The sequence below is a fragment of the Antrostomus carolinensis genome, unplaced genomic scaffold (genome assembly GCF_000700745.2).
Source record: "Antrostomus carolinensis isolate BGI_N321 unplaced genomic scaffold, ASM70074v2 scaffold4886, whole genome shotgun sequence".
Taxonomy (NCBI): domain Eukaryota; kingdom Metazoa; phylum Chordata; class Aves; order Caprimulgiformes; family Caprimulgidae; genus Antrostomus; species Antrostomus carolinensis.
In genome coordinates this window covers 64,036-78,058 of record NW_010323871.1, presented here as the reverse complement: position 1 = coordinate 78,058, position 14,023 = coordinate 64,036, and the positions used below count along the sequence as shown (strand labels likewise).

The 14,023-nt window shown below is 40.1% G+C and overlaps 1 protein-coding gene across 1 annotated transcript in view; it reads left to right on the top strand.

The window, feature by feature from the left end:
- Positions 1 to 3,138: 3,138 nt before the first annotated feature.
- Positions 3,139 to 14,023, top strand: part of LOC104527094 (synaptotagmin-1) — a gene marked incomplete at both ends in the record, with an annotated part of 70,734 nt that continues 59,849 nt past the window's right edge. Inside the window, one exon of the mRNA XM_010170714.1 lies at positions 3,139 to 3,306. Coding sequence (XP_010169016.1) covers positions 3,139 to 3,306 — 168 coding nt within the window. The remainder of the gene's footprint in view (positions 3,307 to 14,023) is intronic.

Sequence of the window (14,023 nt, the reverse complement as noted above, 5' to 3'; positions counted from 1 at the left end):
CTGCTGATGGCAGGGGGGTTGGAACTTTAAGTTCCAACAAGATGATCAAAGATGATCTTTAAGTTCCCTTCCAACCCAAACCATTCTATGGTGTGATTCTATGATTCTAAATTTCACTAGACCAGCATTTTCTTTAAATATCTTTTTAGTCTGATTTATTAATATCAGTATACTGTTTCTTTTCCCCTCAAAAATAAATTAAAACTCAAGGAAGGTAAATGGATGAAGGACAATATGGCAGATTAATCTTGCTAGACTTTGTCATAGCAATTCTGTGCCATGCTGCTTTACATACGAAAAGAAATAATTTCTCAGGTTTAAAAACATACGAATTAAATAAATGTAGCTAAGCCTTGTGTTGCAATATTTAAGTCATTCCAGTGGTATCTGTCAATAGTGTTTGTCTAAAACTGTAACTGTACCTAAACCCCAGTTAAATACAATAAAGGAATACTATACAGTATGTTTCGTAGGGCTTCTCCGAATATACATTCCTCTGCTGTTACTTTTGGCTTTTCTTTCTATGCCCATCCTTATAATGACAGCTACAGATTGAAAACAGGAACAGGGAAAGACTCAGGCTATGTAATCATTCAATGAGAAAGATATCCCTGGAGGCCAGAACTACTACTGCATGTATAAGCTTATTTTTTCCCTTGAAGATGTTAATAAAAATAATCTTTTGTGGGGAGTTATTTTTTTCTTGAGCTTTCCTAAGAGAGTATTTAAAAGAAAACAGAGTTATAAATTACAGATTCCCAGCTCACAAAAGAAAAGAGAGAACCAATAATGCTGTCATCTAAGATGAAGGCACAAATCATAAATCATATTATCCACTTCCGGGCTATAGTGTTCCCTTGTTTCAAGTCACATCTTTAATGTTTAAATTTTATGCTCCAGAAGAAAGTTCGCTTTCCATGCAAGACCTGACAGAGTGTTTAGGTGCATCCCAATATGGTACTGATCATCCCCTGGATATTGTGGTCTATACTCAAGGGAAAACCAACAGTACATGCCAAGTACTATCATTGTTCTGAGGACTACAGTGGAAAAGACAAGTGACCATTTAACTAGTGCTGCCACTGTAATAAATAACTTCTGTGGGAACTACTGACAGTATCTCATTTACTTGGGCAGAACCTTACTTCTGTGACCCACTTCAGGTGGTGCACAGCTTCTGTTGGCATCCTTCCCATCTCTCTCTTTGGCAGAGCTGCCCACCAGGCAGCCCAGGGCACAGCTGTGAGCTGCCTGCCTTCCTCCCAAAAAAGGACTAATGGGGATGAGGTGGGTTATGTTTCTGCTGTATTGCATCTTGAGACCTGGACCTCATTCCATCTCTTCTTTGGGTCGTTGCCTGTGTTAGTCCCCTTTTCGTTTCTGTTTCCTAGACATCCATGGTGCCGTTCCAGAGTGCAGGTGTTGATCAGGCTCCAGCTGTCTGAATTGTATACCCTCACTGTGCTACCAAAAGGAAACAGAAATCCTAACTGCCCTACACCAGTCTGGCAGAGAGGTGTTCCTCCCCAGGCCTGCAGTGGGAAAAGGGTTCATGTCTGGAGGAGTGACATGGCTGTGACAGAAAAACACTCCTGCATGTGTCCTTCTACGAAGAACTCACCTTCATTAAGTCAAGAGGCTGAGTATCTCTGAGCAGAGCAGAAAGCAGGGAGAGTAGGCAATTGAGCTGAGGACATCCTTGGTTGTCCTGAACAAAGCTGTAGGCTGCGGCTGCTTTAGAGGTAACAAATGGAGGAATCACTGCCACTAGATCTTCTTTTAAAAGGAAAGTAGCTAAAATAAGCTTTACTGAGGTCAAGTGAGTGATTTTAAAAAAAAAAAAAAAAAAAGATAAATGCAGTCTTTTCATGAATTCCAAATGACCGGGACCTATTAAGTGGTATCACAAACTGATGGAGAAAGGCACTTCAGAACATTTCTTTCCTCCTGTTTTTGAAGCTGCATAAAAATAAAAGTTAAATTATTTAGAATATTGCCATCCCCATACATTTGCCTTCCATAGCTTTTTAGAAGCTACAGATAATTTACACAATCAAAACAGATTTTGCTATAGTATTTACTACAATATACAACCCTGTACCCGCTGTACTCAGTAATGGAAGCTGGAGCTGGCTCTCAACTTGAAAAGCTTACTTTAAACATTATGTAACATAAAAAAAGGAAAACTACTCATATTATTAGTAAGTATTTTAAAAAGCAAGTGGAAGCCAAACGGTAACAAAAGACAAGAATCCTAAGGTTTAAACAGAGCGGAACATACAGTGATTAACAAGGCCAATGATAATGCCACGCTTTCATTTCTCTTTATATAGATAATTAATACAGAAATGTTTATTGAAGCCCATGGAAACCATTTATTCCTGCAGAATATATTCAAAATGACCAAGTGTAAATTCAAACAATTCCAAAATCAGACCTCTCTGGACAGCCACTCAAGTGTAGCTTACCTGAACTGCACATCTTCATCTGAATATTAAAAATGTGACTCATAAGCATCCTAACCCACAGCATCTGTCCGAAACACATCAGAACAGCTGGAGAATTAGTCAGAACTTGGCCCTCTGCCACCACAATTTCTAGCTGTACACTATGACTTAAAAGAACCTTCATGTACAGTGTGAAAGGCATAATAATTAAAAATATTCCTTGGTAAGTAGTAGGTAGTGATATTTTAAGAGAACTATTTGGTGTCTAATTACTTTGTGTAAGATACAGTAAGCCAGTTCTGGTTTTTTCATCAGTTTGGGAGCTACCCATTTCTGAGTGATGACAGTTGATTTATTGAGGAAAAGACACCATTGTGTGAAAAGTTCATGTGTCTCCGTGCAAATAATTGGGCTTCCTGTTTCAGTTTCATCACCCACAAAATGATTTGAAGTAGAATGAGAAAAACCCAGGGAGTGATGAGTGAGCTGCCACATTGTTGTATTGAGTGCCAGAGCCTGGTCTCAAAAAATACTGCATCTGGTGACTCTGAAAGAGATACACCTCATAATTTTCTCTGCAGTTCAATTTACCTGAGATGACAGCTGATAAACCAAATAAATAGATTTGCATTGTAGTGGACTGATCTTTATTGTCTCAGATACGGAGTTTGTCATTTTCTCTTCTTTGCAGGTGCCATACTCTGAGCTGGGTGGAAAAACTTTAGTGATGGCAGTTTATGACTTCGATCGTTTCTCCAAACATGATATCATTGGGGAATATAAGGTTGCGATGAACACAGTGGACTTCGGTCATGTCACTGAGGAGTGGAGGGACTTGCAAAGTGCCGAGAAGGAAGAGGTAAGAAAAATCAGTTTGGGTTTTTTTTCTGCCAGGACACTTTTATCCTCAGCTGGAGAAACAGTCAAACTAGCAACATTTTTTTTGCCGAGGCAGCTCCCATCTGTTATCAGCATTTCTCAGACTTACTTTGCCTGATAAATTTTTGATAAGCGTCTTTTCCAATACTCACTGAATAGTACATTCTCCTTTGCTAATCCTATTTTCAATCTTTTTGATAGTTCATGCAACATATTAAGGAAGTTTTCATGAGTTTGACTTTTTCTTCAATTGTTGGAGTTTGGGTACATAGAATTTGCATTTGAATTATAAGAGCAGTGTGCATTTAGGCTTCTTTGTGGCCCTAATTGTTCTCAGTGTTTGCATCTCAAGGCATCTTATTGTGCATGAAGATAATGGTAGGTTTTCATTGAAATATCTTACAGTTTTATTGAGCAGCTATGCAATAATATCCATTGATTAGAATTATGCATTTGGCAAAGATCTTGTAATGGCATCTCACTCAAATATTAATCACCTTTTCTATTTTCCTCTCTGTGCCAACATCTTGTGGGTTCATTATTTAGTAGATATAGTGCTACATGTACACAAGACACTTTTTGAAAATACTTCATCACTAAATTGTGCATCCTGTGAGGTTGCTCATAGTCACACATCCACTTTTTTGCTTATTATAAGACCATTTTGTACTCGGTTTTACATTATTTTTCCTTTTGATTACTAGATAATATCTGCCCACTCATAATAGAGTGCACAGCATGCTTCACTTCTCTAGTGGGAGAAGAAAGAATCTGAGTTCCTCGTTGTCTAATTTAGCTAATAAGCTGCTTTGAATTTGACCCTTAGTTTCTGTAATTAAAGGGACAATCTCTGGATGAAATCTTTCCTTAATACAAGTGATGAAAACCTGAGTATTGGATGTAGACTAAAAGTTGTGAAAAATTCAGCAGATGGTGAGCCATGCAGCCTTCTCAGATTTTCAAAAATCGTAGATTTCAGTCTTGCCTTTTTGAGTGTTTTTTTTTTTAAAGACTGTATTTTCAGGTGTGTTTATCCTACTGCTTATTTATTTGAAAGCCACTGCTGCAATCAGACTATTCTGCGTGACATTGTTTCATAGTGACAGCATTTGCAGGGCTCTCTTACTGCATGTGGCTTTGGTACCCGTGCTCTATGGGGCATTTTTCTTCTACTCTTAGAGCTAAAGATGAAAATTTAAAAAGAGAAAAAGGAAGTCTGCAGTTCAAGGGCCCTGTTCCTTTAAAGCCTCAACATACCGGAAAGCTAGAAATGTGAAATCAGACTGTATTAATCCTTCCAAACTTTATTAGGTATCAAACTGGACTTCTATTGTGCTATTGGGTATGCTATCGAAGTGTTTCATGTTTTGCTGTTGCAAAACACATAAACGAAGCCAAATACTACACAAAGAGGGAATGAACCTTCACCTTTTTTGTATAACTTCAAAGTTTTCAGAACATAAACAATTTATATCCCCATATGCAGCTGACAGATAACATGGCATAGATTAGCGTGGGGTTTCATCTGTCTTGTGGCATAGAACATTGCCTCTTGAGTTTTCTAGCTCACGTCCACAGTGAGACCTGATTCAGTCCCTTGGTTGCTTCATAGAGTTAGTATCCTGCTAATACAAAACAATGTTAAAGTTGCTTGAAATGTAGTTTAAGCTACTTCCAAAAATGCATTCTGGTTTGGAAAAAACTTTATTAAAATAAAAGAAGGTAATAAAAAGAAATAATTCTTAAAGTATTTGGATATTAGAAGAGTACTACAAGAACTTTGAATAGTCGGGACAAAACCTAGGTTGTACTTTATTTGTGCTTTCAGAGTCCAAGTGAACTGACAGATGAGTATTTTTACATGTGTTTGTCATTTCTCTATGCAAATGTATTTGCGTGACAGTCATGTTCACTAGAGGAAAACAGCTTTCCTTAGTTCCTGTTTGAGCCTCTGCCCTCACATTTCTTCAGATTTCAGGTACTATATATACAGAAAAAGCATTGTCATTTTTGTTAAATTTTTTGATAGGGCCTTTTTGAAGCTGCTACTGATGCATGGTGTTTTTATTAATAAGAATCTAAGAAATATCATGCTATGAAAACATCCTGAAAAACTGTGCTTGCACCAACTCCCTAAATATTTTTACATAATACAGGAGGTCTCCTATTCCATTTTTGTATCTCTGTGCTCATAAGCATGCAAAGTATCCAATAAATATGGGAAAATATAATAACTTAGGTTATTTGGAGACTTTGTTAATGTTAGTTTTCTATATATTTGTTGTAGCTTTCCTACAACAGCTCCTGAGCTTACTGTACAAATAAAAAGTGACTCCACAAAAACCAGTTACTCAAGATGTAGATCAGTGAAGTGTATTTAATCCAAAAGATCTTCATTTATTTGTGCTCTGTTACAGAACCTCTAATTCTGTCATACATATGTTGAGCCTGATTCAAAGAATAGCTTAGCCCAATTTGAAAAAGAAATATCTACCAAGAACCAAGAGATTTACATCTGTCAGTGGTTTGGGAGCTGTGTTTCGCAGGAAATGTCATTCATGTTTCCACATTTGACTGCTGCCAAGTACTTCACTGTCTTCAATATTCTGGCCTCTGCTCAGCAGTAAAGACGCCACACAAATTCTAGTAGATTTTCACAGAATCACAGAATCACAGAATGTTGGGGATTGGAAGGGACCTCGAAAGATCATCTAGTCCAACCCCCCTGCCGGAGCAGGAACCTAAACAATTTTACACAGGAAGGCGTCCAGGCGGGTCTTGAATGTCTCCAGAGAAGGAGACTCCACAACCTCCCTGGGCAGCCTGTTCCAGTGCTCTGTAACCCTTACTGTAAAGTAGTTTTTTCTCAAGTTTAAGTGGAACCTCCTGTGTTCCAGCTTACACCCATTGCTCCTTGTCCTATCGTTGGGCATCACTGAGAAGAGCCTGGCTCCATCCTCATGACATTTGCCCTTAACATATTTGTAAACATTAATTAGGTCTTCCCTCAGTCTCCTCTTCTCCAAGCTAAAGAGACCCAGCTCCCTCAGCCTCTCCTCATAAGGGAGATGCCTCACTCCCTTAATCATCTTCGTGGCTCTGTGCTGGACCCATTTTAGGATATAATAAGTAGGATATAATAAGTAGGGGACAAAAAGGGGTGGGAGAGGTCCTATAAACCTCTTATTAGCTAACACAGCAGATGTTGCGGAATTCACAGCAGATACAGCTATGACCAATGAGTACCCTGGCTTCAGAATTAGCAAATACAGTGTGGCACATACAAAGGCTAACATAATTTACCTATGCCAGATATGTAGCAACAGACACATGCTTGTCTCTTGGTAGTGATCATGAAGGTGATATGGTGGTCTGGCTTACTAATTGTAAGAAAACATTATAAAAAAAACCAAACTAAAACTTAAGCAACTGGATTTCATCCAAAAATGTATGACAAATGTAATTATATTACTGCCAAAAAATCTTTTGTAGACCATTCTACGTTATATTTGCGTAATGAATTTATCCTTGAAAAGCACATCTGTATATGGTTGCAATATTTGAAGAATGACATGTTCTGTTTCCTTTTTTTTGCACTTAATGTAAATTTGTCGGTTCTTAACAACCTAGCACTCACTTACAATAATTCTAAATATGTTTGCTATTAAGTATCAGATGCCAAACTATCCTTAATGTTTTAATTATGACCCCCAAACAAGATGTATAACAAAGCACATCAGTGGCAATTGTCACCAGTCACTTTGAAAGAACCATCTAGTGGGATTAGTCAAACTTAGTATAAAAATTTCATTTGTGTTGAATTCAGTTGATGCACATCACAGAATATACAATTTAATTAACACTGCAATCATAGAGGGCAAAATCATTTTACAAGCAGTCACTCTTCTTTTTGCTCACTGTACTTTACATCCTTTTTTCTAAATGGGCTTGAGATTGATGGCAGAAGATGAAGGTTTAATGAAATATTTGAAGCTCTGCCTCTCACAGCCCAGCCATTTGAATGGCATCTAACACGGCATTCTCTTCTGGGAAAGGTCTTATTAATGTATTTATGTTGGTGAAGCGCTTTAAAGGTACAATGCTTTATGTAAGCATTTGTTATGACTGTGAGAAAGCTTTGGGAATGTACGAGTCTGTACAATGACCGCTAAATATTGGGGAGGCCACTACTGATGAGCTGCATACCTTGAATCCTTTTTCCCTGGTTGCTTTTAGCTCTGTTGCCCTTGTGAATATATGGAAGTGACTTATCTAGTAGTCCTTCAGTCTCATATGACTGAGAGCATGGGAGGGAAAAGTGGTAGTTACTGAAAGATTATTCACTTTTACCAAGTCTGACATATAATGGTTTGGGCACAGAGTGTTAAAAAACAGATGATAGGAGTTTGCTTCTCTGTGTCATCGAGCAGATGTCAGTGCCATTAACTTTATCTGAGTACACACTGCATCCAATATCTGTTATCACTCCAGTACAGAAGGCCAGACAGACCTCTTCTTTGCTCACAGCAGTGTGAATCATACTGAGAGTCATCTTCTGAATACTTCAACTGATTTCCCTCCAGACACTTTGTTATATTGGCACTTAAATTGAAAACCTGTCATAGCAAACGTTTCAATAAATTTTAGGGAATATAAGGAAGAGCAGAAGCAATTTTTTTCCCCTGAAAGCAGTGGAGAAGCAGAGAGGAGGACAACCAGGGCATCAGGCCCAGTCAACATGGGTTTATGAAAGGCAGGTCTTGCCTGACTAACCTGATCTCCTTCTATGACAGGGCCACATGTGAATGAGGGAAGGCCTGTGGATGTGGTGTACGTAGACTATAGTAAAGTCTTTGACACCATTTACCACAGCATTCTCCTGGAGAAACTGGCCACTCATGGCTTAGATGGATGGACTCTTCTCTGGGTGAAGAACTGGCTGGATGGCCAGGCCCAGAGAGTTGTGGTGGATGGAGTTAAGTCCAGTTGGTGCACGGTCAATAGCGGTGTTCCACAAGGATCAGTTTTGGGGCCAGTTCTGTTTAATGTATTTATCAATGATCTGGATGAGGGGATTGAGTGCACACTCAGTAAGTTTGCAGATGATACCAAGCTGGGCAGCAGTGTTGATCTGCCAGAGGGTAGGAAGGCTCTGCAGAGGTACCTGGACAGGCTGGATCTATGGGCTGAGGCCAATGGCATGAAGTTCAATAAGGCCAAGTGCCGGGTCCTGCACCTGGGTCATAACAACCCCATGCAAAACTACAGGCTTGGGGAAGAGCAGCTGGAAAGCTGCCCAGAAGAAAAGGACCTGGGGGTATTGTTTGAAAGTCGGCTGAACATGAGCCAGGAGTGTGCCCAGGTGACCAAGAAGGCCAATAGCATCCTGGCTTGTATCAAAAATATTGTGGCCAACAGGAATAGGGAAGTGATCATCCTCCTGTACGTGGCACTGGTGAGACCACACCTCGAATACTGTGCTCAGTTTTGGGCCCCTCTCAACAGGAAAGACATTGAGGTGCTGAGCAGCAAAGCTAGTGAAGGGCCTGGAGAACAGGTACTACGAGGAGCGGCTGAAGGAGCTGGGGAGTGGAAGACCAATTCTGTGAAGCTTGACATGCACTACTCATGAGGATTCTTCTTTCCTTCCTCTTCAAAAAATAAAAGTGGAAGGAAGGATATGGAAAAGTGGACCAGAAATGGGTATATTTAATATTTCTTTATACTTCACAGAAGTTGGAGAGTGACAAAGTTAGTAAGTCATCTAACTTATTGAATCCTTGGCACTGAAACTTGCAGAGTTAAGAGGAAAGGACATTTTTACAAATGTCACTGTCAAATCACAGCAGCAAATCACTGTCATTTTCTGTTATAACAGAGATGGACAGATAATCTAACAGGCCTTTCCCATCTCTAGTAATAACACTTAGTTCTTATACAGCTTTGCAGATAGCAAGTGCTTTGCAAAAGAAAGTGTCATTATCCCTATGGAGATGCTGTCAGAGTGTCAGACAAATTCTAAAATGTGAGGTCTCCTTTATTTAGCTGTATATTTTACTGGATCACTATGTTTTCTGCATGATGTTCAGGTTTTCTCAAGTTTTTTTCAGGTTTTGTGGCAGAGTTACATACAGTAAATGCACAATGTTGAACATATGTTTAACATTGTACCTGCAGCATCTGTCCTGCAAAGGAACTGAATTTGATAGTGAGACAGGGAACAAAAGAGAGGTTCTTAAGTTTGAAAATAAGCAAGCCTGATTTGAAATTCTTCAGCAGTTAATTAGTTGGTTTTCATCTTGAAACTGAAGATGTTAAAATGTTGTGATTTTAAAGGTAAAACCATATGACTCAAGTACTGGAGTTACAGTACTGTTTCAAGCTATTAGAATTATGCATTTCTTTTCTCGCCTTTCATATTCAAACTACTGACAATCCCACTATATACCTTTGTTGAGTGTTCTCTTTCTTAACTCCCCCTCTGAAAGAGACACCTACCTTAGGAGGTCAGAGACATTCATGTTTTATAACAAAAAGATTGTAATTGGCTTACTTGAAATCAAAAGGGAACTTGTCTCTATTTATCTCAGACTGTCTGGCTTTACTGATGTTAAATTCAAATACAGAGGACAGAAGACAAGAAGTTCAGTGACAGTGTTAAATTGAGGCTCTGCTGGGGCCCCTCTGTTTCTAGGCAGTATTCATTCTGAGATCAGGAAAATTTATGTTGCTTATTTATCAAAAACACTTATTATCCCCCCAAGTCACAGAAGGCAGAGGCAGGGACTAGGAGAATGAAGAGCCACCCACTGTAGGAGAAGACCAGGTTCGAGACCATCTGGGGAACCTGAAGGTGCACATGTCCATGGGACCTGATGAGGTGCATCTGCGGGTCCTGAGACAACTGGCAGATGAAGTTGCCAAGCCCCTATCCATCATATTTGATAAGTCCTGGCAGTCTGGTGAAGGTCCCATGGACTGGAAAAGGGGTAACATAACCCCCATTTTTAAAAAGGGAAACAAGGAAGATCCAGGGAACTACAGGCCGGTCAGTCTCACCTCAGTGCCAGGCAAGATCATGGAGCAGATCCTCCTGGAAACTATGCTAAGGCAGATGGTAAGTGAGGAGGTGATTGGTGACAGCCAACATGGCTTCACCAAGGGCAAATTGTGCCTGACCAATTTGGTGGCCTTCTATGATGGAGTTACAACATTGGTGGATAAGGGAAGAGAAACTGATGTCATCTACCTGGACTTGTGCAAGGCATTTGACACTATCCCGTACAACATCCTTGTCTCTAAGTTGGAGAGGCATGGACTGGATCACTCGGTGGATAAGGAACTGGCTGGATGGCCGCGCTCAAAGAGTTGTGGTCAACAGCTCAATGTCCGAGTGGAAACCGGTGACGAGTGGTGTCCCTCAGGCAACATCTTTGTCAGTGACATGGACAGTGGGATTGAGTGTGCCCTCAGCAAGTTTGCTGATGACACCAAGCTATGTGGTTTGGTCAACATGTTGGAGGGAAGGGATGCCATCCCGAGGGACCTTAACAGGCCCAGAGGTGGGCCTATGAAAGCCTCCTGCAGTTCAACAAGGCCAGGAGCAAGGTCCTGCACCTGATTTGAGGCAATCCCAAGCAGAAACACAGGGTGGGCAGAGAATAAAACAAGAGCAGCCCTAAGGAAAAGATCTTGGGAGTGCTGGTGGATGAGAAGCTCAACAAGAGCCAGCAATGTATGCTCATAGCCCAGAAGGCCAACTGTATCCTGGGCTACATCAAAAGAAGCGTGGCCAGCAGGTTGATGAAGGTGATTCTCCCCCTCTAATCCACTCTTGTGTGACCCCACCTGTAGTACTGCATCCAGTTCTGGAGCCCCCAACACAAGAGAGACATGGAGCAGCTAGAACAAGTCCAGAGGAGGCCAAAAGGATGATCAGGGAGCTGGAGCACCTCTCTTATGAGGACAGGCTGAGGGAGTTGGGACTGTTCAGCCTGGGAAAGAGAAGGCTCCAGGGATACCTTATAGTGGCCTTCCAGTACCTGAAGGGGGCCTACAAGAAAGCTGGGGAGGGACTTTTTTCAAGGGTAGGTAGTGATAGAACAGGGGGTAGTGGCTTTAAGCTGAAAGAGAGTAGGTTTAGATTATATATTAGGTAGAAATTCTTCACTGTGAGGGTGGTCAGACACTGGAACAGGTTTCCCAGAGAAGTTGTGGATGCCCCCTCCCTGGAAGTGTTCAAGGCCAGGCTGGATGAGGCTTTGAGCAACCTGCGGACTCTAGTGGAAGGTGTCCCCGCTGATGGCAAGGGTGTTGGGACTAGATGATCTTTTAAGGTCCCTTCCAACCCAAACCATTCTGTGATTCTATTACCATTTGACTTTCAAGTGTAGAAGGGCATCTTGAGGTTAAATGGTGCTGACAAAGTAGATCCTACACTTTTTGCAAAACATGTAATGATCCATACACAAAACAATACTAATTATATTAATGTTGATTCTAGACAAGAGATATTCCTGAAGCCCTTTTAGAAAGTTACAAGGCCAAAGGAAGGAATAGTGAACAATTTCCTACCTCTGCCTCTTAATGTTACTATGTGGGTTTTTAGTGATCAAGTATAGGGTATTTTAAAATGCCTAATAGAGCAGAGAGGTCATACCAGCCAAGGAGTTCAAAAGCACTGGACTTCGAAGTTAAATGTACAGTGGCATTTGGAAAGCATTATTCCAAATGGTGTTTTTATAGGCTTTTGAGAAAGATTCTGAGAGGGATCAAGAACTCTTAGCTGAAAGTATTCTCCATGTACCTGTAAGTGATTAATTCAGATAGCTGATGTATCAGTCATTTGCATGGGTTGAAGTATATTCTAAGTGGATGGTGCTAAAGCTACGAAGAGATATTGTGGATGGAAGTGCAGAAGGAATTTCAGGGAATTCAGCCATGACCATGAAGTACTCCCAGTTATAAAGCTCTGTATCTGGGAGGGATTGCAAATGCATCTGCAGAATCAGGTGACTGGTGTGAAACGGCCACAGAACATACTTTATGTGACATTTTCCTGCATTTTTCTCCACCCTGACTTTTATGTACTTACTTATTTTTCTGACTACCAGCATCAGTGAATGCATTATCCAGAGGCAGAAATAGCATTTCTCACAGGGACTCTAGGCAGAAGCTTTGCAGTAGTCCAGAGTAATACCTTATTTCCTTTCTGCCCTCCCTTTGCAAAACAACAGTGACAAAAATTGTTATGTGATTGCTGTCATAAAGCAGGATCAGGAGCTAAGGGAGGCTGTAAGATGGCTGTTTCAAAATATTCCATCATAAGTGTCATTAGAAGGACCTTCACAACAGAGACCAGCTTTTTAACAGTCACAAGGAAAGAGCTGCTCTCACAAAGAATATAACAGCTTTTTCACTAAAAGATTGAGGTGTAGTATGACACTCCGGTCTCCTGGATTTGTTGTGCCCTCTCCATGTAGAACTAAAAGATGATGGTTTCCAGAAGCATGAGAGAAAGATGTATTTTTGAAAAGGTTAAAGACAAAGGAGAGTGGTTAGAGAAAGAAAGGGCTTAGCTACTTTCTCCATGTTTTCCTCTGTCAGCTCTTAAACACCAATTTAGACCATGTCAGGGATTACCATAGTAACCATTTAACCTCTTCTCAGAGCCTGTTGTGTTTCAGTTTAGTTCAACAAAGAGTTTAACTGGTATTTGAAGCACATTGCATTGTACCTGTGACAGGAATTAGCACCAAATGCCCTTATTTTAGAGAAATCACAGTTAAAATCTAGAAAATAACACTGTATTTTCAGTTTGGTGATGTTAGGCTTTTATTGGTTTTATGCTAATACTTTAAGAGGTAGAGTACATGGATTTAGATGTATTACCAGGTCTTATTTCTGTGCTGAATGGATGACAGACAGCGATAACTCGATAACACAGTTGCCTGTTTCATTGTATCATAAAACTCAGCCTTCCACCAAAGGCAAAAGAAATTCCTCACATTGTCTGATGTGCTGTTGGTGTGTTACAGGTGATGCAACTGGGTGGTTTTAGTGCAAACAACCCCATACTTCTTTCCTCTTTTGTTTCCTTGGCCTTCTGCAGCTTACTCTGTGGTTGTTATCATCATAACTAGAGAAACACTCAGGATGTGATGATTTAAATTAGATTCTAAAAATCTTCGGAATAGCATAGCCTTTTTCTCACATTCATGTCTAATTCAGTCTGGGCAGGATGCTGTTGTACAAAATACTAACTTGCAGAAAAAAACCCTTTTCATATAATATCTCTATTTCTGCATTTTATGCGTTCTTCCCTTGTAGGTTAATGCAGAACTGACATTTCTAGTTTTTAAGGTCTTGCAATCTATGACATAGTCACAGTTCTTTCTGAAGGACTGATTATGGCTAGTCTTTCACTTTCAATCACTCAGATCAAATCAAATATTATTATTCTTGGATGTTCATCGGTAACTACATCATACATAAGATTTAAAGAGATTAACAAGATAGATGGAAACACTTTCCTGTACCATATCTGAGAATGCACATTTATAATGTTGGTGCTATACAATTCAAATTTTTTAACATCTCTGTCATCTAGAATTCTAATAGTGAGGAATTTTACTCCAAGAATGATGCCACTGCCTAAAGATAAAACCACTTCTCCCCCCCGCCCCCCCCCCTGCCCC